General features: G+C 39.1%; 2 protein-coding genes across 2 annotated transcripts in view; one reads left to right on the top strand and one right to left on the bottom strand.

The window, feature by feature from the left end:
• Positions 1–6,251, bottom strand: part of itgb3b (integrin beta 3b) — a 28,198-nt gene extending 21,947 nt beyond the window's left edge. The window contains exons 1-6 of the mRNA XM_023949572.2: positions 6,034–6,251; positions 5,353–5,438; positions 4,113–4,317; positions 3,789–4,041; positions 1,821–1,983; positions 1,537–1,698 (exon numbers count right to left, since the gene is read on the bottom strand). Of these exons, the coding sequence (XP_023805340.1) occupies positions 1,537–1,698; positions 1,821–1,983; positions 3,789–4,041; positions 4,113–4,317; positions 5,353–5,438; positions 6,034–6,106 (942 nt within the window). The 5' untranslated portion in view covers positions 6,107–6,251. The remainder of the gene's footprint in view (positions 1–1,536; positions 1,699–1,820; positions 1,984–3,788; positions 4,042–4,112; positions 4,318–5,352; positions 5,439–6,033) is intronic.
• Positions 6,252–8,087: 1,836 nt separating this feature from the next.
• cpn1 (carboxypeptidase N, polypeptide 1) lies at positions 8,088–25,429 on the top strand. The gene is made up of 9 exons (XM_004080243.5): positions 8,088–8,765; positions 11,962–12,158; positions 13,900–14,055; positions 18,481–18,657; positions 18,777–18,888; positions 22,073–22,212; positions 22,416–22,515; positions 23,199–23,317; positions 25,013–25,429. The coding sequence occupies exons 1-9, from the start codon at positions 8,531–8,533 to the stop codon at positions 25,121–25,123; spliced, it is 1,347 nt and encodes a 448-aa protein (XP_004080291.1). The 5' UTR covers positions 8,088–8,530; the 3' UTR covers positions 25,124–25,429.
• The last annotated feature ends 56 nt before the right edge of the window (positions 25,430–25,485 follow it).

The raw sequence follows: 25,485 nt of genomic DNA, 5'->3' as shown, positions 1-25,485 counted from the left end.
AGAAAGCTCTTGATCCAAGAGCAGGTGGAGTGTGGAAGTCCTAGTTCCATCAGTTTATTTACCAGTTTGTGAGGGAGAATGGTATTAAACGCCGAGCTGTAATCCACAAAGAGCATCCGCACATAGCTTCCCGGTTTCTCCAGGTGGGACAATGCAGTGTGGAGGGCTGTGACTATGGCGTCCTCTGTGGATCTCTTTGCCCTGTACGCAAACTGGTGTGGGTCCAGGGATGTTGGAAGTAGTGATGTCATGTGACTCTGTACCAGTTTTTCGAAGCACTTCATCACCACTGGGGTGAGTGCAACTGGCCGGTAGTCATTGAGACTGGTGATGTGTGTTTTCTTGGGCAGGGGGACTATAATGGAGGACTTCAGGCATGGTGGGACAGTAGACTGGGCAAGAGACTGGTTGAAAATCCTGGTAAGGACTCCAGCCAGCTGGTCCGCGCAGTCCTTCAGAACGCGTCCAGAGACACCATCGGGTCCAGCAGCTTTCCTGGGGTTGACGGTCCTCAGTATGCTCCTCACCTCTTGCTCCTTCACGGTGAAGCTGAGGCTGCTGTGTGCCACTGGGTGAGGGTGTGTGGGTGTGTCAGAGTTTTCTACCTCGAAGCGAGTGAAGAAGAGATTCAGCTCCTCTGCCAGCGAGGAGTCAGCTTCGGCAGCACGAAGGGTGGTCCTGTAGTTGGTAAGATGCTGGACCCCTTTCCACACCTCCCTGCTGTTGTTGCTGTCCAACCAGCCTTCAATCCTCCTGTTGTAATCCATTTTGGCCTTCCTGATGCCTCTCTTCAGGTTGGCTCGGGTTGAGCTGTAAAGAACCCTATCGCCAGACCTGAAGGCAGTGTTCCTCTCCCTCAGCAGCTGCTGGACCTCCCGGTTCATCCAGGGCTTTCTGTTGGGGTACACCCTAATGTGCTTGTCCACCGTAACAGTGTCTATGCAGTTCTTAATGTAACACAGCACACTGTCTGTGAACACCTCCAGGTCTGGATGTTCAAAGACGTCCCAGTTGGTCCTCTCAAAACAACAACAAAAGGACTCAAATGAAACAGAACGGCCTAAGTAGACTTAATGTCCCACTCCGATCACCATTTGACTATTTTCAAAGCGTTCCCGGTGGTTTTTAACTCTGATTATGCCGTTTTTAGCCCAAATCATAAAACATGTTGTTCTCTAGGACATAATTTCTGCAGAGCGGCAGGAGTTCATTAGAAATTCACCTATGAGTCGTGGGTGGGACTGTTGGGGCAGAGTAACCCCTCCTTCCCTTCGCCTACACGTTGCTGAGAGCTCTTTGTTTGTGTGCTCTCCCGCTAGCTTACAGCCCCTAACACCCCCAGCCTGACATTACTATAGCCGTACAGATTACAGCTCAGACGTGGATGCATCAGAAAGGAGCAGGGAGACAGTGGTCGCCCAGCACATTTAAGTGGACTCCGTCATCAGACAAATGCCAAAAGAACAAGTTAAAACACAATTATCATCAGAGTGGGCCTTTAATTTATGAAAGCTTGTCTTCCTGGTTTCTACTCACCATGGTGGTAGATTTACTGTAAATATTTTCCGAGTTAAGATGGCACTGTCCATCATTGGGATGCACAATTCCAGCTAGGCGACCATCCAGAGCCATGTGAGTTTTGGCGTCTGAGGTAAAGATGAGAAGGTGGGATGCCCCGGGACGCCAGCCAATCTGCTCCTGGATTATATGACCACAGAATAAAGATTTTTGATTCGGATCATCCAATTTTGCATCTTTCCTTTGCATTTCTTTGTGTGTGTGAAACATTAAAGCCTTAAATAAATAGGGTTAGACTGCACCTTGCACACAGCAGCCTGGATGATAGCATCAAAGCCTCCTTCTGGAGCATCTCTGTTCCTGGATACCATTTGCTTCTTGACTTCCTCCGTGAAGCGCCCCACTTCCTCCGTCAGGGATAAAACGTGTTTATAGCCAAACTGGGGCAGACAGGTGGTATTAATGCTGCCATTAAAACAGAGACAAACTGTTTTATTATTATATACATTTCCATGTTAACTCATTTTTCTGAGACATTGCTGTGGTTCAACCCAGCTAAAGTTTTCCATTAAATAAATCATGACAAACAAATGTCATGTGAGAAAGAGATAGCATAAAGCCCCCACCTCTAAAATGTATATTTAAAAGAAGCCAAAGCCAATCAGAAGAGACCAAGTGTCAATGATGGGGGGCAGAGAAGCATGTTAACCTTGAAGAACCCAAGAACAAATTTTTGAGGGCTTTTAAAGGTCTTTCTTTTTTTTTGTCTCCTTGTTAATTTTGGGTAGCAGAAATTAATACAAATAAAAAGAGAGAAAATACACAAGATAAAACCAAAAGGACATTAAACAAACAAAAAATACCTACATAAATAAAAAAACGAAATAAATAAACTTTAAAAAAACACAGTGGCCAAATTCTCCAGGGTTATAAAAATAATTACAAACAGGTGAAGCGTTCAGAGGAGTAGTAAGAACTGGTTTGAAACAAATACATAGAAGCTTTCTTGAAAAAAAATATTGTGTTTAAAAGAAATATGTAATTATGATGAGAAAGAAAAACTGTCTGATTCTCTTTAGGGAAGAAAAACTCCTTAACATTTTTCTACATGTTGTTTTTAACATTATATATTTTTCAAACGTGTTTATAATTACAATACAATCAATATGATACAAACTTATAAAAAATTATAGTAACAAAAACAACAAAACAAAATAATAATGAATATCAATAAAAACAATGCAAAACATGCTTGAAAGGAAGCAGGCAGAAGCTCATATTTTTTAAGACTTCAACAATTCTACTATCAAGATACCACAATTATACTTTAATTATTACAACAAGTTAACATTCACAATAGTGTTTATCATCATTAATATACAATAATAATAATAACAAGACATTTATTTACATGCATGTTTACCATTAAATACTTTGCTTGATTTTGTTAAATTTCTCATATTTCCTTGTACATCCAAGTATTTATCATATTGTTATATTGTGGCCATACCATATGTTTGTAACAGTTTTGAAATTGTACAAAATCTTTTCTTAGTTTTTTTTCAAACGTCAGACTATTACATACTTTTGTTTAGCACACAGACACACAAATCCCCCTGCAGTTGGTTCCTATCATTGGTAATGGAAACATTCCTATTCCTCTTAGCTTATAGCTGTTTTCTTTTACTGTAAATTATTTCTGGATGTCATTCTGGCAAAAAGCAGTTAGTTTTTATAAAAGCAATGTCCGATGTTTTACAAGATCCTTTATTTTTTATATTTTGAGCGTATAAAAAGTACCAGGAATGGTCTTAATGCACTACAAAAAAATCTGTCTTCATTTGTAAACTGTCCTGCAAGGACGGATCTTGGGAAAGCATAGAAAGTAAAAACCATCAAATGACTCCAGACGAGGCTTTGGGTTGAGTAACATTTAATCACGTACTTTTCTGCTGCCGCTGATGCAGGGCAGCTGACTGCGCACTTACAGGAGCCTCCGTGAGCCTTTAACAAGTGCTGTGAGTCTGCCTGCATGATCACAGTGATGTGTTTACAGATGTCCTCCCAAAAGGTGAAGTCACCGGCTCACTGAGGGCTACTTCTTACACAACCACTGAAATCAACACTGCATAAGAAGTGAGGCCATGCTGCCAGAATGTAAGATTCAGAGGGCGGAAAGGGAACTACAAACAAACTGATTTTCTCTTTTTTGTTTTGTTTCCAATTGAAGTCCTGCTATTTTCATGGGTAAATACTAGCGTTCAGCTTACCTGTAGCAAGGGTTTTTCACCGCCTCTTCAGGTGAAATGTACATGTAAGGCGACAAAGGCTTATCCACAAACGCACCAAAGCCCATCCGCAGGTTGCTGGTGGTACGGCTCATGGCCGTTGCCAGACCGTTGCCCAGCGTTCTCAGGCGGAAGAGGTCATCATTCATGGAGAAGGATAGATCCATCAGGTAGTAGAGATCTACAGGATAGTCCTCTACCTGGCGCACCTTCACTGTAAAGCGCTTAGCATCATCTGGAAAATGTGGTGGAGTTCAGATTCAGCTGGTTTCTGACATAAAAGGTTCACTTCATAGACGGGCTCACCTGGCCTGAGGGTGATGTGCAGCTTCTGGGGTTTTATCTGGGTAATATCTTGTGTTGCGCCTGCTGCTTTGTTGCTCAGAGGCCGATCTTCAATCACCTGAAGTTTGCTGGTTGGAGATTCCAGAGCTGATGGAGAACAGCCGGCTGCTATCAGGTTCTTCTTCAGGTCGCAACGAGATGAGCTAGCCACTCCGTGACCAAAGTCCTGCCAGAGCGGGCGAATGGTCAAGAGCAATTAAAATTCAAGCCCATTTGAACACATCACTTGGACGTCAATTTTCTGCTTTTGGACCATAAGTTCTCCAAAGGGTGATAGACTTGACCCAAAAGATCATCAGCTGTCCTCTCCCCACTCTACATGAGCTGCACAACTCCCACTGCTTCAAGAGGGGCCAACACATCCGCAGGGACACATCATACCCAGGACACACTCTGAACTGTTACCTTCAGGACGGTGGTACAGAACAATCAGAACACGACCAAACAGACTAAAAACAATTTCTATCCCACGTCCATCACCACACTCAACAAACATAAATGCATACACACAGAAGGCCTGATGAAACGGAAAATGTGCAAATAATAATAATGTGCAATAAATGGGCTAGTTGTGCAATAAGTGGACTAGTTGTGCAGTAAGAGGACCAGCCATGCTATAAGTGAACAAGATGTACAATAGGTGGACTGGCTGTGCAATAAATGGAGTAGCAGTGTACTAAGTTGATTAGCTGTGCACTAAGTGACCTAACTGTGCAATACGTGGACCATCTGTGCAATAAGTTCACTGGTTGTGTAATAAGTGGGCTAGTGGTGCAAAAATTAGGCTAGCTATGCATCACGTGGACTACCTGTGCAATAAGTGGACTAGCCATGCAATAACAGGACTAGACGTACAATAAGTGGACTAGAATGACGGCTAGAGTAGTCTTTTTGTGCCATGGTAAACTTATCTTAAATTGATTTAAATATTGCTTGTGTTGTTTCCTTTCTGAATGACACTTTCTGGACTTTTGTTGTGCACGTTAACATGTCACAATGACAATAAAGTTTATTCTATCTAAGGACGACTGTATCTTTGTGAAGAGCAAAAGAACCTTTATCTGTGCTCTTCTTCTCTCCCTAAACACAGATATGCAGTCATTTGTCCGCAAATTAAAACCCAAACATGATAGAGGTTCTGAACCAGCCTGCACAAGCACAGCCGTCCGGCTCAGGAGGGGAAACCAGAACAGAGACCCACCTCTTGGAAACACCATCCACAGCTGGGGTGCACAGCCAGGCATTGCTTGCATGTGCTGGCTCCTCTTGATGTGCACACATTAGAACCTAAGAACAAAAAGACTCATTTCTAATCATGGTAAACTCAAAGTCATGGAGCAAAAGATATTTGGGACATTTTAATTCAAGTTAAAATATTTAAAGTAAATACAAAAATTCTGTTAAAACATCTTTGTATAGTTATGGTCAGAAAATTATGTTACTTAATTTGAAATTTACGATTTTATTTTGAAAAACATATAGTTAAAGTCAAATATGTGTTTAAAAACTGGATGTTATGGGACTAGCCTTTTACAGACAATTAGACAGTAAAGATCAGAACTTAATTTAATAAATCAAGTTATTGAGAGGATGACATTGACTCTTTGCTTTAATCATCAATAATGTAATTATTTAAAAAAATGCATTTATATTATTGCTAATTTTATTTAGTCTAAATCAAGAAGTTTCTTTCATTGCTGACTCGTTTGTGTTTAGTTTAAACTGTTTATTTGCACGAATTTTACAATTTAGTCATGAAAAAGTTTCATTAGAGCATCATCTATAATAATCTTATCTTCTAAATTCTAATAAAATCGTATGGCTTGCTTTGCTCCAAATTCTTAACATTTTTACATGTTTAAAAGCAATAAAACCAACTTACCGCTAATTGCTGTTATTTCCGCAAAGAACAATGCGCACACCCAGAGCAGCCCGTGCGTCTGGGGAGCTCCCATCCTGATGAGGGCTCTCCGCGAGGACGCAGCAGTGAGGGCTGTTCAAGTGAAAACCAGCAGGAAAAAGCTAATCTGTTGAACCCAAACAACCAAACAGAATCAGATGGCCCAAAGCCACCCCCCTGCTCCACGCGCAGGGCTCCCATGTTCACCGTTTTACGCGCAGTGGGCGGGGAAAGGAGCAGATATTGAACTTTAAACGCTTGCAAATGATTATGAGGACAAAGTCTTTCACTTCGGAAAAAAACATGTTCCTTAGAACAGTTTTATGATAGATTTATAGGGAGAAAAAACCCGACTAAACTGTTAGATTGTATTGCGCGATGTGTCGAATGACATGTTTTGATCAATTTGTGGTGCTTCATCGCCCTCTAGCGGACAGCAGGTGTACAGACATAAACAAAAGGACCAAAATTAAATAAGTAAAATTGAAAACTTACTAAACTAAAAACTAAAAATAACATACGGTACTCTGAAGGCATCGCGATATGTCGCAAAAGCTTTGAAGTACATTTTAATTAATATTACTAAAATAGTTCTTTGATATTTTTATTTAAACACCAAACCAGATAAATAACAATGTTGGTCTTTTTCCATATATAAATAAAGTTTTTTTAAACAAAGTGTTATTTAATATTGCTTGTTTCCCAATTACAATGCCGTAAAATACGCGACTGCTTTATAAAGCCAAATTAATGCGTGTTATTTTTAAATGAATACTAATCAAGTTGTTGTTCTTGTCTGTATGGGTGTTTTTTTATTTTTTATTTTATTTTATTTTATTTTATGTTTAAACAACAAACAAAACAAAGACAAAAACACAAAGACGATGTCGTAGCTGCAATATCCCTTTCTTCCGCCAGATGGCGCAATCAATCCGAAAATGAAAAGAAGCCATTAAGTTCTGTTTTAACCCTTGTGCAACCCTTTGGGGTCAAGATCACCATTGACGTCTTGTCTCTACCATGAGAAAGGTGGATAAAGGTGGAGAGGATTTCATGTAATCCATGGACACCAGTGAAGATCACAAATCATTGAAGAAAAAAGTTAAGCGTACTGTCTAATGGGGTCTAGATGACCCAACTACCAATGTTGAAGTGCCTAGGATAGCAAAAGGGTTAAGTCTCAACAAATAGGAACTTTATCACCCAAAACAATAACTTTAAAATACTACTTTAAAATAATGTCACAATAAACAAATAGTCTTTGTGCATTTTTTAGATTATTTCCAGCTTGAACACCACTGACTTACTGTCTGTTGATTCATAGCTTTTTTTTTGTTTTATAGAAATTAAAAAATAGACATAAATTCCATATGTGAGAGAGTTAAAAACGACAAAAAATATCAACTTGGAGCTTATAGAGTGATCATGTAAGGATACAACTGAAGTCAAAAGTAAAGTTCTTATATGTTTGCATTAGGGGAATATTAGTTAGAACTTTTAAAAAGTTATTTTTATCCTAAATCAAATAGATTTTTTTTTATGAACACCTTGTTTTTTTGTCTTTGTGTTGTCGTCTCCTCATCCCCTTAGTCTGATTTCCCTTCCTTTCCTTCCCTGCAAAATATTTGCCTTTCCTTTCAGTTGTGTGTTTTTTTAAACTCTCACCAGTAGTTGCACAGTAAGCTTCACTTTCCCCCTGAAGGTTTGTGTGATTGACAGTCACCCTTGCACACTCTCAAACATGTGTGTGTGTGTCTTGGCATGAGTTTGGGTCTTTTTTTTCTTTTCTTTCCTTAGACACTTGCAGGGGAGTTTAGCTGTGTTCTTTGTGAGAGCTTTGGGGGAAACGAAGCATCCAAAAGTTGCGAAAGAGCCTTTGCATGGATTTATCTTTAAAGCACAGACCCTCGTGCACGAGCATGCGTGTACACGGACTCAGAGGGGCTGTGTGTTGACTTAAGAGTTAATGAATGGATGATTGAGGGCTGCAGGGGTTGGGGAAAGCGGCGCTGTGGTAACAACCCCTCTTTCCCAGGAAGGGGAACATATAACTTGAGTTAAAGACAAAGAAAGGGAATAGAAAACGAGCGTCTAACAGACAGACGGACATTCAGATAGTGTGTGCAGGGAGCCCAGAGGGGCTGTCGGGTGAGCTACTTGAAGCAAAAGCGCTTGGAGCACCAATAAAGCAAATAGCATGTACTTGACAAGGGCCCAAGGAGAAAGAGAGAAGCAGCTGTTGGAGGAGGAGAGTCAGACAAAGACGGAGTAAGGGGCTGTCCTTACTTGCTCCTCACTGGGAGGACTGTTAGTGGGAGGAGGCAAGACAAGAGGGAGAGCAGGAGCAAGCAGAGGGGGACAAGAGAAGGAAAAAAGAGGAGTAAGCAGTCTGTTCGGAATGTAAAGAGATCAGACAGAGATCTGAAGTTCTTGTAGTTTCCTAGCCTCCGCTGTGCTGCTCACCCTGAGCTGAGGGACCATGCTGCAGGGTTGGACTCCTCCTGGGCTCTGGGCTCTCCTGCTGTGGCTGCCGGGGCTCCTGGCGTCAGGCTCGGACTTCAAGCATCACCGATACGAGGAGATGGTGCGGGCGCTGTTTGCGGTGCAGAATGAGTGTCCTTATATCACCCGCATCTATAGTATTGGGCAGAGCGTGGAGGGACGCCACCTTTATGTGCTGGAGTTCAGCGACAACCCAGGCATCCATGAAGCATGTGAGTAACACCTGATCTTCTGGCTTTCCCTGCTAACATCACCCCTTTCTCTATATAAACCTGCATAAACAGTTGCAAAACCAGAGAGAAAACAGAAAACATCCACAGGTTTGACATTTTTCTGAGACTGAAAGCTGCAGGAGCTCTGGTTTTGTGCCGAGGAGATAAAATAAAAGTTTGGGCTCTTTCTGTTGTTGTCAGCATTGAAAACAAAAGAGAGGAATGGCACACAAAAACAAGCTTCCAGTGAGTGAGAAGAAGGGGAGGAAAGAGCCAAATTATTCTGTCAACATCTTTTTTGTTTTCGGTTTTTGCCATCTAGCCTCTGAAAATATCCAGGGTGTTTCTCAAAGTTGAACCAGCAATCGAAGAAATTCAGTTTTAGTCAAAAAGTTTTAGCTTATTGCTCATTTTTTATTTTCAAACGTGCATTAAACTGGACAAAAGAAACCTCCTGAAATACCTCTTTTAGGGTAACAGGCACATTGATCACTGATTTTTAATGTTGGGCTACCCTGCAAAAACAGACCCCGTAGAAAAAGTAAAAAAAATCTAACCCTATTGGCAGATTTTCTTTAAATAAGCAAAAAAATCTGTTATGAAAATGGGCTTACCAAGAATTCCCTGTTTAAGAAAACAATTCTAGTCACTTAGACACGTTTAATGAATTGATAAGATTGGGGTTTTTTTTGCACAACAGAAAGTAAGAGAATTTTTCTTAGAGCAAAGGGTTCTTAAGATTCACTTTTGCTGTGCAGCATTTAATTTATTTTTCACACGCGGCCAGCTTCCTTCAGCAGAATAGAAGGATGTGCGCCCCATCTCCAGCAAGGTTGACGCGGGGCGATAAACAGGAACCGCACACTCTGTGAGGTCACATCTCCTGTCCACTGTCAGAGTTCACGACTTGTGTGTTTTTTTTAATCTTTTTTTTAAACCCCAGGGCCTGAACTGGATGCCAGCTGGCGCTTTCTTTCTTAAAAGGAAAAGGTGGATATTAAAGCCTGAAGCAATTAGTGAAGGGCGTTGATACGTTTGGAAAGAGCTGCTCCAACTCCCGACACCCCTGGCTCTCCGAAAACCTTCTGACTCCTCTAAAGCGTAAACGATTACAGGGATGTTTTTTTTTTTTTTTTAAATGTGGCTCACTTGTCTGATCAGCAGCTGAGTCCTGTAGCTGCAGTCACTGGACGCCTTGTTCTTGCAGCAGTGATTAATGAAGGGACCCTTGTGAGAAGGAAACTCTATACAGAGGGCAAGGCTGTTTAGATTGGTGGCTCACAGATACCCACAAGAATGCTATATGACCTTGTTCTGAATAATTCTGTCAGTTTTAGCCTCTGCTTTTCTTTTCAAGCCCCACTCCGATGAAAATAGTGTATCTAGTGCCGTTTTTCTGACGACGGAGGACATATATTTGTGCAGAAATTGCATTTCTGAGTATTTCTTCAGTCAAACTGTTGTCAATCAGGAGCAGATGCGTTGGAAAAAGAGCTTATTTGTGACGTAGAAAGTACACTGGGCTCCATGCTCTCAGCTTTGGGGACAGGAACACCAACAACCCAGACGCCACTTTTTGAAAATAGATCAAAAGATGATCCGATTGGAACTTTAATGTCCTTGTAGCTGTTTGGCAGGCAGGTTTACAATAATTGTTATGTGTTCGTTAGTGCTCAAGTGTGTGCGCATGACTTCCTGGGGGTTGGGTGCTACAACCAGCAACCTTTTGACCCTTTTTTTTTTCAAATGTAATTTTTCTTGAGGATCCAAATCACATTTAGCTCTACAATCCAAAACTGAGCATCAGTTATGCCCTTTTATTTATACCCTTCATTTTAAAAGAGTCTGATTAACACTTGAGAGCTGCTGGTTTACAGTACAAATAATAAGAAAATGTGGCAAATCTGAACGATTTTCTTTAATTTGTGACTTCAGGGATTGATGTTGTTCATTCATTTGCATGCAGGCATCAACGTTAGACTTTTTTGGAGCTTGAGGTGACGCACAGGCGATGTATCTGTCTAAAATTTCTGTCGTTAGGCACATCCATATTTTCTGAGGTATAAACTGTATTTGTCATCAGTTTGCATTATTTAGCCCAAATCAGGCATGTCCAAAGTCAAAAGTGTCTCCTTTCATTAAAAAGTTTGCAGCATTTTAAAAAAACTGTGTGTAGAATTTCTTGATTGTGGTTGGCTGAATTACATTTTAAGGTGTTGCAAACCTGAAATATTGTTGTGGGACCCCTCTGTGACACTTTGTAGCTCATTTCTAAAATGTCAACTGGAACAAAATAAGAAAAGTTGACAGAGAGGGCCACCTCTTCCAGGGAAATTGGAAATAGCAATATTTTTTCCATAAAATATGAAATAACTATGTCTGCCTAGTATGCCACCAAACTGTGACTGGTTTTCTAGAAAGTACCGTACTATATCTAGAGGTTCTAACAGACGAGAAATGCTATCTATTGATAAATTGACAGTCATTCAGTTAAAAACGTATTTAGAGATATTCGTTTTCTATGTGATGAAATCCAGCCATTGCAATGAAGCACCCTTTAAATATTTAATTTGCTTTTAATATTATGAAAACAAAAGAATGTCTCACAATCTGGCCCTATGCAAAAAGTTTGGACCCCCCTGGCTTGCGTAAAGGCCTCATTAGCATGCTCTCTGGTGAACCCCCCCCCCCCTATGTTATAACATTGTGTCAGTAACTGCAAACAAAATGTAAATATATCAAAGTCTGTAAAGAGATTGGCAGTCATATTGATTTATTTTATTATTTTAACCCATAAGAACCCATGGTGATATCAGTGTAACAGAAAAAATATCAGAAATGGATTCCCCTTTGTTTGTGGTAAATACACATGATTTTGTTTTTAAGATAAAACAGGTCTGGTTTCTTATGGGTTAAGAGAGTTTTCTGCAAAAACCTTTAGGTTGTAAATATGAAAATTGAGCAAATTGACCTAAAAAGACTGTCCTTGTGGGCCATTCTTGCTGACTGTTGTCTCGATTCCTCCTGAAACCTGACACTGCTGACTGAAATGGAAGTTGCACAACATTTGGAGTCCCTCTTTAAACTTTAAAATTTCGTTGTTTAAAGGAGGAAAAATGCACAATGATTTTTTTTTTTTCATTTTTAATGTCATTTTTGGCAACTTTTTTGACCTCCTCATCCTCCTCCCATGCAGTGGAGCCGGAGTTCAAGTACGTGGGCAACATGCACGGCAACGAGGTGCTCGGCCGTGAGCTCCTCATCAAGCTCGCCCAGTTTCTGTGTGAGGAGTATCAGGCGAGGAACCAGCGGATCACGAGGCTAATCCACGACACTCGCATCCACATCCTGCCCTCCATGAATCCTGACGGCTATGAAGTGGCCGCCAGACAGGTGACGTAAGCTCTGACATGCATGTGAGGTTTTTGCTCCCATGTGCCAAAAAAGAACCCAGCAAATCAGATGAGTGTACATAGATGAGTATACATCTGCCCCTTATATATACATAAAAAAAAAACATTTTCACTCTACGTACAATCAGCATCGTTTATTTCTCTCTAAAGCTGGATTTGAGACACACAAAGCCACACTTCTTTCCCAATGGTTTCAAAAATGTGGTACAATTCTGACTGAGGAAACAAAAAAATGTTTTTTTCCAGTAATTATGGACCATGACGCTGCAGATCAGATGCAGCTGACACAGAAAAACCTCAGTCTCTTTTCAGTTGTGTGTTTTTCCGCAGCATTCAAGCACAATACCCTGTCAATTCCCAAAAATAGACATTCATCTGTTTGAACATTTTTGAGGGTTTCATAACTACAAGACCTTTAGTTTTACCTTTTTTTTTTATTCACGACACATATTCTGGGGTTTTTATAGGCTTTAGTGATCAAAATGCATCAAAAAAGCCGCATTAAAGCTCTATTTTTACACATTACTTTCCTCACAACTGTTTTCCTGGGTATTTGCTTTATTCTTTGAGTATTTTTTCCAGATCTAAACAAAGTGACAGGTTTACTTTTTGTCCAACTGTGTGTTTTTGTTGTTATCTCAAGCACCCAATTATCTTCAAACGTGAAAAGAATAAAAAAAAAACAGAAAATCCCAAGTCCTTAAGGAGTATACTTAGCAATTTAGGTCCTTTGAACTTCATGGTAATGTCTACTTATTTAGCATTATGGCCTACTTAATGGTATTTTTACTATATTTAGCAAGTTTTGAAGTTTTTTTAATAAGTCTTCTGGTGTATAATTATGTAAATATGTTGCATGTGTAAGTGAAACAGGCAAAAATTTCATCCTAAACATTGGATTTGCAAAGATTTTAACTCTGGAGACATTTTTGAATAGCAACTTTGAGAAGAGTGCATACAAAAATATTGCTGTGCATGAAAAGGTGTGAGGATGTTTTTCCCCTCCAAGATGTCTGGAAAGTTTCAGTGACCATAAGCAAACACCAGAGTTCCTCTGCACCACAGAAAAGGCTGCTCTTCTGCTGAAAAAGCTAATTAGTAGTCCAAAGTTTTTCCCTTTTCACTGGGGCTATCTTCATCCTCATGAAGCACATTTACATAACGCCCGCTGACTCTTCGAGCCGGCGTTTGCTGTTTCTCATCGAAACCACTCTGTGAAACTTAACATGCTTATAAAAGCAAACTGATGATTAGCAGATGTTTAGAAATGTTAGTTTTGCCTCTTATCTTACATTTATTCATGTGTAATATCTGATATTAAAAAACCCACAAAATCAAAGAACCCCTGCAAGGCATGGAACATAAAACCTTAACTCATTAATTGTAATTTAGTAGTTTTCATTACATTTTATTCTAAATGAATAGAATTTCAGCAGTTTTGTTGCTGTAAAAGAAAGATTAGATGGCAAGATATTTCTTCATTCCAAACTTTCTACCACAGAAAAAAGAAAAGATAAACGCAGTTGAAAGTATTTTGTTCCATGCACGTTCCCCTTCTGCAGCCTGGAAACCTGTCAAGTTACTTTCCTCCAGCGCTTCCAGTAGTGAGAACCATGAAAATATTTGACGCTGTGAGCCAAAAACGCACTGATTCAATCAGCACAGCGGAGACGTCGCAGGTTGAGTTAGTGACACTGATATTTGTGTTTGTGGGTCAACAGGGTCCGGAGTTCAACGGCTATCTGGTAGGTCGAGGGAATGCCAGAGAAATTGATCTGAACCGGAACTTTCCAGACCTGAATGCACTCATGTACTACTATGAGAAAAACAATGGACGAAACCACCACCTGCCTCTGCCAGACAACTGGGAGCAGCAGGTCAGTGTGAGACACACTCAAGGTCATGTTTTTTGGGGGGTTTTGGGGTCTTTGAGGCCATGTTACACACTTCCACTTCTTCCAAATATGAAATGTATGGCTTTTCTCTTACATGTGTAATGTATGTGATTGTGTCCATCTAAGACGGGTCTTTTCCTGAATACGGTTTGAAATTTTGGGTCGGTAATTATGCGCAATTACTATGTAAATCTTGCGCCGTTGTGCGTGATTTTTGTAAAATGCTCACACAAATTTGTGGCTTTCCATGACCTCTCCATACTGGCCAATCTAGAGAGCATAGATCCATGCAGAGACTCCTGGGAAATTTCCAGGGCACTGGATTTTGGAACTGTAGATTCAGAGACCCTGACAAAATGACAAACACCCAGTAAGTGGTGAGCAGTGAAGGAATTTGGATAAAACCGTAGTGTTTCAAGCCACAAAGAATACAGTTCTTTCTGCAGAAATCTCTGTTTTACTGCAGAACCAAGATCAATCTATTAAAATGCAGTTTACAGTGTGAAGCTCCTTGCAAAGAGCTTGCAAAACCTGAGATGCTCCTTCATAAAAAAGGATTTTCTCTTGCTGTGAGTAAGTTGTCTTAACCTCAGGAGGTTAAATTGGCCTTATCTTCCATGGTAACGTGTGTGTTTCATGCAAACACAATTTATTCTGCGCACATCTGTAATGTCATCAACAATTTCCTGTCATTACTAAACCTTTTCCTCACATTTTCCCCCAAAAAGTATGTCTTTTTGTTTTTTTCCTGCTTAGGATCCCCCCATCTGGGGTAACGTCTCAGATTTTAGGAGTGAAAACTCAAATATTCGGTGTTCCTTTTGGGAAACACGCGGCTTTTTTTCAGGACGATTAAATGGATTCTATAGGTCACCGTGTTCTTATTTTAGGTCAGTGAAGCGTAAAATGACCCATGGAGGGAAATGTAAAAGCATGTGCTGTCAAACCAGTGCTATTAGTCTGCCAAAAAGCACATTTCATGCATTAAGGTCAGATCCTCAGGGGGGTGTGGGCGGCTCTCGTCTTATTTTCAGCAGTCGTGGAAAGGGCTGCTGTTCATCATTAATTACTTGAAGTTTTGCTCCAAACCAGCCTGGAAAGTGTAATCTCTGCAATCTCTACTTTTAAAGCTCGACTAAAAACTCATTTTTAGAGTCCAGCATTTCGTCCAACACGAGATGTTGCTTTGCTTTTCTAACATTTTTATTTACTAATTTATCAATTGTTTATTAATGGTTTTTATGATGTGAGCTTTTGATGTGCTGCGTATTGTGTGTTTAGCTCTTTCTAATTAAAGGTATTATCATTATTTTAAAAAAATGCTTATAAAAGTATTGGTTTTATGTGAAATTTTAAATGCTTTTTGTATGCGTTTCGGTAAAATAAGTATAAGTTACTAGTGATCACTTTAGAAAGTTGTATTAATGGCTTCAAATAAAAAAATGTAAAGAATGTTTCTTTTTTACATTAAAACAGCAACATTATTAATAGTTGGAATTCCTTACAGATTTTTGGTCAGAAAAAGGGCAATTTATCTGAAATGTTTTGACTTTAAAAGGCTTATTTTGTCGATTTTTCTTTTCAATGAGATAAGAAAAGTGAGTAAAAGGGGAAACATTTTCACTTGAAGCACTTAAGTCTATGTTTTAGTATCATTTCTTATTTTTATTTATTTTTTTAAGGACAAAAAGCAAACAAGTTGTTGGGTTTTACAGCAAAAAAAAAAGTACCTGTGCAAACAAAAAAGAAACTCTGCAAATACGAAGAAAGTATGCGTATCTAGTAGTAGAAAATCATTTTATTTGTAATTTGTAGTTTTGAATTCGGGTTTTATTGCCCTATTTTTTGTGAAAAACCTAATGTATTGCTGAGCCTCAGTTTTTGTCTAGGAAAGAAAATTCAACAAAATTCTGTCTGAAAATTGTAAACACCTCGCCTCCATATTTGTTTTCTACAATTTAAAAAAAAATTCCCCAGTATGGTGAATGAAACTATTAGAATCCCTGCTTAAGACAGAAAAAACATTTGACATACTAAACAAGAAGTAAACAAAAATAACATGGCAGGAAGCATGAGGTGTGAAAAGAATAATTCTAGACAGGAAGCAGAAAACTCAAATGCAGGCCACTTTCAAAATAAAATAAGTATAAGTATAAGAAAAGCAGAAAACATTGCCTAAAAACCTAAAAATCTGCAAACTATCCCTGAAATAGTTTTTGACCACCAGCCTTGCATGTTTGCACCCTTTCCCAAATGATTATTTTTGACATATATTTTCCATTTCTCGTGCCAGTTTCTAATCAGTTCTTTTAAAAATGTGTTTTGAAAGCCCAAACAGAATTCCTCCTGGCTGTTATTCTGCCAAGTGTCTGCCTTCTGAAAGGAAAACATAACCACACCACTGTTACAGCGCCTTTATTCATGCTGGTCAGGAAATACATTCTCAATGTCAGCATGAAACCCGGCTCTATGGCCTGCAGGCACAGACAAGAATTTAGCTAAATGATAATAATCCTCTTTAGAAGAATGAGTTCAGTGGCTTTTCTTTCACTGCGGTGATTTGATTACTATTTGATAAGATTTACTCTTCGTCATCAGATTGGGTTAATAATTCAATTTAATGACTCACGAGTTTCATTCAGACACAACTTGACAAAAAGACTTCAACAAGAAAGCCTGAGTTTTACCAAAGCCTATATTAAATCAAACATACTTTGTCCTGGATGCAGCATGTAAAATATGCTAATTTTGATTGTTGTTAATCATGTGTCACCATGCTAAATGGTATAAGTTCAAGCGATATGTCAGTGACGCTAGAAAGCTGAAATCCCTGTTGTGTTTAAGGTTAGCAGGTCCAACAAAATGAAGTCAGTTCAGTCTCCATGTTGGAGCCAGGCGACGTCAGTAGGCAGTGATTGATCCAAGCCAGTCAGAGTCACAGTTTCTATGAAACCGGTCTTGCAATTCAGCAGTGAGCTTGTTGGAAGGTCACACCCTTGAAAGCGCAACCACTGGCACAACCGAAAGAAAATCGTAAAAAAAAAAGTAATAACTAGCAAGAACATGTTAAAAAAGATAACAGAGCAAGAGTGGTATTTCTGACAAATATAGTGACGGAAGATTAGCAGTTAATTTTTCTATAGAAGTCTATAATTTGTCTTCAGCGTGTGCTTCCTGTTTGGAATGCCAGGGGGAGGGATTGTACTGTCGGTGATACTGACTGAAGTGAAGCTACATTAGCCATTAGTTGTAATTTCCATGTGTTACTGTAAACGCTGACTGTTTGAAGCAAAAACTACTCAACAACAGAGTGGACTTCAATACACATGCTTAGTTTTGTATTTTGCCAATTTAAAGACTCACACTGATCATCTTTTGATCTATTTTGAAAGTCTTTTAATTATAATGTTGCCGTTTTTAGCCAAAATTAAAAAAAAAACTGGTTTTCTAGGACATCGTTTCTGCAGAGCAGCAGGAGTTCATTTCCCAACATCCATCTGTTTACATACTCTCCCGCTAGCTTACAGTCCCTTTCAACCTCAACATAATTAAAATGGTGAGCAATAGGAAAACAAAGACGTGCGTGGATGTATTTGTCTGCAAGTGGAGGCATTGGAATGGAGCGGAGCAGGGAGCTTTTTGCCCACAGATTGTTGCATTTACATCACTGCTAAGCTTTTTCCAACAGCCTTTTTCATCTGCTCTTAATTCACCACGGTTTGAGTAAAGAAATGCAAATTTAAGTTTTATATATGTCCTCCACCATGCCACAAGGACATGTTAAAAACACAATGTTCGTCGTAGTGTCTTTAAAAGAAGACATTAGTTCTTTAAGTGTTTCAATTAAATGATGTCTAATTTTCTTAATCCTTAAGACAGATTTTTGTCTCAAACATTTTCTCATTCATCTAGCATTTGCTCCTTATCCTTCACAAAGCAATGAGGCTTAAGGAAATGAAGCTAAAGAATCAGTTGGTGGCAAAGTTTAACCATTACCTGCTTTAAAATGAAAAAGCCTCACTGAAACTATGTGTGCGCCTCAGGAGAGACATAATGTTTTGTCCAGATAAGAAAACAGACATCAAATCGCTGATCATGTTTCTATGCAACACCTGAACAGTTCAGTGGATACAGATGTTATTTGGTGCAAAACAGAAAGCTGAGGAGTCCTTGCAGTTTAGGAAAATGCCCCTAAAACATCCAAGGCTGATGTTTTTTATTTCATTTGTGTCACTTGTGTGATACAATTACCGGTATACACAGTTAACTTTTCTTTTTTTTTTTCCCAATTAAGATGTGCTGCATATTTCCTTTCTCTTTTAATGTTAGTTAATATAAATTTTATATTTAGGCTTTCACAGAAACCCGACGTTATTAAACACTTTGTTTTTCTATGCACGTCCACAGGTTGAACCAGAGACCTTAGCAGTCATTAAGTGGATGCAAAGCTACAATTTTGTCTTATCAGCCAACCTCCACGGTGGAGCCGTGGTGGCCAATTACCCGTTTGACAAATCCAGATACCCTCGCATTAGAGGACGCACGACACATGCGGACACTCCCGACGACAAGCTCTTCCGGAAGGTGTGCAACCCACCCAGAACTGTTTATTCTAGATGTTGCCCCCGATGGGATCTCATTGGTGTCTGCTTTCTGTGTAAACCTTTGAATAATTCAACGCACGCGGCACCGTGCGGTGGCAGTTGGCGAGGACCTACTCGTATGCTCACAGCTGGATGCACAAAGGCTGGAACTGTGGAGACTTTTTTGATGAAGGCATCACCAACGGGGCCAGCTGGTACTCTCTGTCCAAAGGTAACGGGAGCATCCTGGAAAGTCGTTGCACTCATGTACTGGGAAATTTTGGTAAAATTTAAAGGCAGCAGCTGCTTCAGATTACTGGCAAATACTGCCAGCACTTCTGTTATGGGTTTAAATAATGTTTCAGTACATTTTGTTTTTATCTAGAGATTAAAAGAATGTGAGTGAAAACCAATTTTATAGCACTCATCCTGAGTTGGTCACTAATTCTAAGTTTTTAAAAAACAAAGTTTTTTCCCCCTTTTTTTAGTGTAAAAAGAAAAAAACATTAATTTGTTAGAATTTACCACCAAAAACACTCCAGATCCAGTTTAAGTACATTATTTTATCATTTCCCCCCAGCCTGTGATAAAAAGAGGACTGCAGGGAAAAGAACTAGTTTCCTGTCTGTGGTGCTACAAGTGCATGAATTATTATGTGTTTTGGATTTTTTTAGTGGGGAGGTGGAATTATAAAGCCCACTTTCAAAGCTGCACTTACACTTTCAAACTACAAGCAGTTTTCCAGAAGTAAGCAAATCAAAAGAAAGAAAGTCTTTAGGGAGTGAGGGGGAGAAGGCTGTTGAAAGACACGTGTGCCCTTAAGCATTTAATTCAAACAACAGGTGAGCTGAGGGGCTGCTTTAGGTAAATCTAGTCTGACTGTGACAGAAGAATTTAAAGACTCACTCTGATCATCTTTTGAGCTAGTTTGCCATTTAAAAAAAAAATCATGATTATGTTGTTTTTAGCCAACTTTTTAAAAACCTGTGTCGTCCTCTGGGACATAGTTTCTGCAGAGCGGCAATAGTTCATCAGAAATTCACATCGGAAGGGGGGGGTGGGACCATTGCCGTGGATCAACTCCGCCCCCCTTTCCTTTCCCCATTGAAAGCTCTCTGTTTAGGTGCTATCTCGTTGGCTTACAGTCGTTCACTCCCACAACCTAACATTAGTGGGGCATCAAAAACCGTGAGCAACATCGGGGCTGTCCAGCCGTGCAGTTTTGAGCTAGATCTCAGCTCGGATAAGGAAAACGACGTACAGCTTTTAAGTCACAAAAGCAATCTTTAGATTGATTTTATCTACTCCTGATTCACAACGATTTGACTAAAGAAAAACTCAGAAATGCAATTTTAAGCTTAATTTTATTGATATATGCCCTCCATCATCAGAAAAATGCCACAAAAAACTTAAAAAAAGGGTCTTTAAAGCCTCTTTATGAGTGGTAAGGTACTAATTTAGAAGACACATTTTCATTACCAATTAAAAAAAAGCATTTCTGATCTTCCCGGTTGTTCTCTTGCTTGTGTGTGTTCTATTATTCTGGTTCAGACAGACAAAAAACTTTTGTTTAAGCTTACACTTACTTTAGATGAACATTAGCTCACCCTTCTTTGTATCTCAGGCATGCGACCCACTTCGGTTGGCTAACTCTAACACCAGTTTGAGCATCAACCTCTCAGAATTGCTGCTTTCTGCTTGAGCGGTAATAAAGTGAAGTGTTTCAGAGTCTCTTTTGACAAATTTTTAACAAGCTCTCTTTTGTCTGCTCTGCTCCTTGTTGATTGGCCTTCAGGACTGCATGACAGGGCTTGTGGCCCCTGCGGTTGTGTGGTTAACCGCTAATCAGAGGGTTGTCCTTTTCAGCACTCGACAAGTATGGCACGAAACTTGACCTTCCACCTCCCGTTGGCAGATCAGCAGCTTGCATGGTGACCCCACTCAGTATGCTAGTGAATCATATAACCATTGCTAGATATATGATTAGAAATAGGCAAACTCTATTGTGGCAGACTTCCAGTTTTTAGCTTCAGAGACCACATTTCTTTCTTTCCTTTTCTATTCACCATTTACCACAGTAAAAAACTTTTATTAATAATTTTAACTTTAAGATGAATAATTTTGTCCCACAGCAGTCCTGCACTGCAAGGACAAGATTGTTTTCTTCTTTCTCCTTTTTCTTTCCTCATCCACAAATTTTGCTTGCACCTATACCAGGTGAAAATACATTTTGGTCATGGTAGTGGTAAAAGGGATATCAATTTATCACCTCCTAACTCCTCGAGCATCATTGGGAAGCTTTTTGGAAAAAAAAAATGTTTTTATGTTTTAAAGTTTGTAGACTTTGAACGGCGTTTGCATGGCGAGCTCACTAAAGTGGTCTCTCTCTTTTGCTCACAAAGATTTTGCTTAAATATTGCGAAAATTATATGCACGACTCGTTGGCTTAAGCGGAGTGAATCGATACATTATACTATATAAGAAATATCAGAAAATGTGGGCATGGTTAACAAGAACCTCCGTTGCTCTGGAAATCAAAAAGTTTACTTTGTCCGATTTGTCTAAAAATGACATAAACCTGTTTGTCGCCCTGAGGTGACCAAAAAATAAATTGGTTGCCATGGAGATAAAACCAACAAAAAAGCTGCCATTTTCAAAAAAGTGTATGTGATTGAATGTTGTGTAGCAGCCTCTCACGGGGAGGGAAGGTAATGACTTGCAGACCATAAAATCGCTGCTTGCAGTATTAATTCCTTGTAAGAATTCATGTAAATAATCAAGTATGTGTACCTCTTGTAAGAAAAAAAGAAAAAGGCAGTCTTAAAAAAAAACCCTGTTAAATCTCATTCTCATTCCCTGTAAATTCTTATTTTAATTTGGCTTTTAGATCAATACCTATGGCCCAATTTACATGTAAATCCTTAGAAATCAGAAAATCTTATTAAAACTGCACCAACACATTTACCTTCCAGGCAGTCTGGTGCTGCTATAATAAAGCTCTCTTCTTTGATGTGTAAGTCCTGTTTTTGCTCGTCTAGACTCCTACGGAATGTGAATCTGTCGACCTTTTTCAGAGGTGCCTTGCACAGTTTTGAGGTGGATGAAAACGGCCTAGTCTCATTTAGCAGGAGCCTGTTTTGTGTATTTTACCAAGTCTCTTTGCTCCAAGTGTTCTGTCATGGTCTAAGAGGTTACCTTTGATGCTTCTCTCCCAAAGGAGCTGAAGTTTCTATGGGAATTCAGAACCTTGTGGTCTGAAACACATTTAGCATGTGCTGAAAGATGATCTAATCCTACTTTTTAAAAGGAATAATCACATTTTTGCCTCCTCGTCTTTCATAAATTGTCAAAAAATAAGAAAAATGTTGGCGGTTGACATCGTGAACTAATGAGTAATTCTGATCTGTCTATATTAGGCATGCAGGACTTTAACTACCTGTACACCAACTGCTTTGAGATAACTCTGGAGCTGAGCTGCAATAAGTTTCCCCCTGAATCTACACTGCCCGGAGAATGGATGGCCAACAGAGAAGCTCTGGTTTCATATATTGAGCAGGTCAGGAAACACAAAAAAACTGATAAACGTGTGCTTTAATCTATAGTCTAATATTAGAGAATTTGGTTCTGAATCATCCATTATGATTTGATAATTTTTGCAGCATAACCTTTACGTTTACCCCTTTAACTACTTTCTCCATTAGAATTAAAAACAAAATTACTGAATCTTAAGAAGAATTTATATTACCATTTATTTTTCAGGTGCATCATGGGATAAAAGGCATGGTGTATGATGAAAACAACAACCCCATCCGCAAAGCTGAAATCTCAGTGGCTGGAATCAACCATGATGTGACAAGTGGTAAAAAAATATATATATTTCAGAGTAGAATGGATGAAGTTTTGCTCTGTGGAGGTATGGAGAGTGTTGGAAAAAACATCTACTGACCAGAAAAGTGCTGTTTATTCTACTAAGACGGAACAAGTGCACATCTGCTGGTCAAAGTTGGAACTGCACTTTCAAATTAATCATCATTTACTAGATAAATGTTCTGAAAAAGCATAAACGGACAGCATTTATAAAGATTTTGATAAATCAAAGTCATCTAACAGCATAATAATTTTCAAAGGCAGCAACCTTTAGTTGGAAATAGTATGCAATTTGAAATTTCTTATTAGTTATTTGGTACTTGTACTGTATTATATTTTTATCCATATTATGTATATTTGTGAGACGAGCCGGTTTAGCTCGTGCTGGTTTGCGACGCCTTCCATCCGTGAAACCAGGGTTCAAATCCGGGCTGCTCCCTGTTCCCTTCTCTACTTCTGTGCCGGTCCCAAGCCCGGTTGCTTTGAGAAGGTTGCTTCAGGCAGGGCATCCGGCGTAAGACATTGCCAAGTTTACCATGCGACTTGTTCGCTGTGGCGACCCCTGATGGGAGATGCCGAAAGAGGAAGGATTATGTATATTTGTGATGGAGCATGTATTATCAGGAGTGGTTTGAGTAAATTATATGTTTAGATGTCTTTTGTGTTCTGCTTTAGGGGTGGATGGCGACTATTTCAGACTTTTGTTACCAGGCACCTACACGGTGACAGCCTCTGCACCGGGTTACCTCCCCTCCACCAGCACCGTCACAGTGGGACCAGCTGAGGCCATTCAGGTTCGTCTCCAAGTTTAGTTTGCTGCGACGGTAAAGGGAGTAAGACAATGAAAAGTGTGTTTTTAACATGTTATTGTAGCATTTTTCTCATGATGTAGAACATATATAAAAAAGATTAGGATAAAAAAAAAACTGTATTATGGAGTATTTCTTTATTCAAGTAGCTGTGAATCAAGAGGTGACAAAAAATGCATTTTTTTTTTGTTATTTCAGCTAAAAACAGCATAATCATAATAAATATCCCACTGGGAACACTTTTAAAACACCTCAGAGTGGAACTTTAAAGAAAACGGAGTAGAAAGGAAACCTCAAAACAAGACCTGTAAACTAATGTAAGGCCATAAAAAAAACGTTTAGTGTATCCTTTCCACTTCCACATTATGTGAGTGAAGTTGCAGTCATCTGCTGAAATGTGGAAGTATGAATCTATCATTCACTGTTCAGTTGCGTGTCAACACAAAAACACAACACAAAGATGGAAAGAGACATTTTTTTTGAGAAAATCTAAACCTGTGCCGCTCATCTAGCTTCTTATAAAGACGGAAAAAGAAATATAATACATTTAATTTACAATAAAGATAATTACCGGAATGTGTTTTAGGAAGTTGTTCATTTTTCCCGGAACAACTTTTTCATTTTGAGCTATTCTTAAAGCTTTCTCAGTGGTCTTTAAATTATGATTATGCTGCCAAACTTAAAAACCTGTCGTTTTTTTGGGAGGGGACATTGTTTCCGCAGAGGGGCAGTAGTTTGTAAGAAATTTGCCCCTGAGTTATGGGTGGGGCAGGCCCACACCTCTTCCTTTCCTTGTTACAGAGTGCTGAGAGCTCTCTGTTCACATGCTCTCCCCTCATATCTAAGCTAACATTACTGGTACAACAAAAATGGCGAGCAGTATTGGAGCTATCCAGCTTTTGAGCCAGATGTCAGCTTAGGTAAGGAAAACAAAGACGTATGTGAATCAAGTCGTCTACAAGCGGATGCATCAGAATGGAGAGGAGCAGGGAGCTTGTCTTCTAATCAGTGTATTTATTATGTAACAAATTAGCACTTTTTCAAACTGTTTTATTTTTCATCTGCTTGCAGATTCACAACAAACTGAACCCTCAGAAATGCAATGTTCAGCTTGATTTTCTTTATATATGTCCTCTATCAACTGAAAAATGCCACAAGAACATGTTAAAAGTACCTTTTTCATCACTGTGGGTCTTTGAATGAATACACCTCAAATATTTGAGGCTGTTTTATTTTTAACACTTTAGCACTTTTAAATGATTGATTTAACCCTAAACTAATGTAACCAGCTCAGTCTTGAAGACTGGACTGGGACGTGTCTGTGTCACAACTAATAAAGTTTTTGTTCCTACACATAGAATACAGACATGAACTTATAGGGGGCGCCCAAGAGCCCATTAAAATAAGAAATAAATAACTGTGGATTCACATTTATTCTGGTACACTAACATTGAAAGTATTTTATTAGCAGATATGAAGGCAGTTAAATTGAAGACAAGTACATTTTTGTCAAAATGGATGAAAAAATTAAAGAATATTTGTTTTTTTTCTTTACATTCTACTATATGTAGAATGTAAAGAACTACTTTAAATGCTGCTGTGGCATTTTTTTTTTAAACATGACTTTGAAGTTCAAAACTTGTCTCACACTCTGTTTTTTTTTTATCTGTCTCCAAACAGCTTCATTTTTACTTGAAAAAGGCCAAGAAGCAAAACTTGAAACAGAAGCCCCACAAAAGCAAGAGGAACCTCTCATCCCACAAAACCTCTCTGAAGCTGAGCCCCAGATGAGACACAGACTTTAAAACTACATGCAGAAAAACATGCACACACTCATAGTCTCATATAAAACATATACTTTATACCAGCTTCACTTGAACAACATAACGACATTCCTTTTGTAGCTTTTAGGATTCATCAAGCTCTCGTGGTTTTTGCTGATGACCCTTAAATGCGTGTCTTTATTAAGAAATTGTTGCAAGCCTGTTGTATTTATGTATCATTTTTGGCTATGTATGATCTCAGCTGACCGGTATGTTACTATTTTTTTTCCACTGTATTAATTTGATGAACAATAAATGAATGTTTTGACCACCATGGTGAAGCACCGCTGGTGTTTCCTCAGTTTAGTTTTTCCCATTCAATTGTGAATT

The sequence above is a fragment of the Oryzias latipes genome, chromosome 19 (assembly GCF_053564925.1).
Source record: "Oryzias latipes strain Hd-rR chromosome 19, Olatipes_Hd-rR_3.1".
NCBI lineage: Eukaryota > Metazoa > Chordata > Actinopteri > Beloniformes > Adrianichthyidae > Oryzias > Oryzias latipes.
The sequence above is the reverse complement of the archived record's forward strand: the minus strand, read 5'-3'. Positions and strand labels throughout refer to the sequence as shown.

Coding starts and splice junctions, on each gene's coding strand:
- cpn1 (XM_004080243.5), top strand. CDS start 8,531: ATGCTGCAGGGTTGGACTCCTCCTGGGCTCTGGGCTCTCCTGCTGTGG. Junction 18,658..18,776: donor ACGACAAGCTCTTCCGGAAG/GTGTGCAACCCA, acceptor GTGCGGTGGCAG/TTGGCGAGGACCTACTCGTA. Junction 22,213..22,415: donor TGGTTTCATATATTGAGCAG/GTCAGGAAACAC, acceptor TTTATTTTTCAG/GTGCATCATGGGATAAAAGG.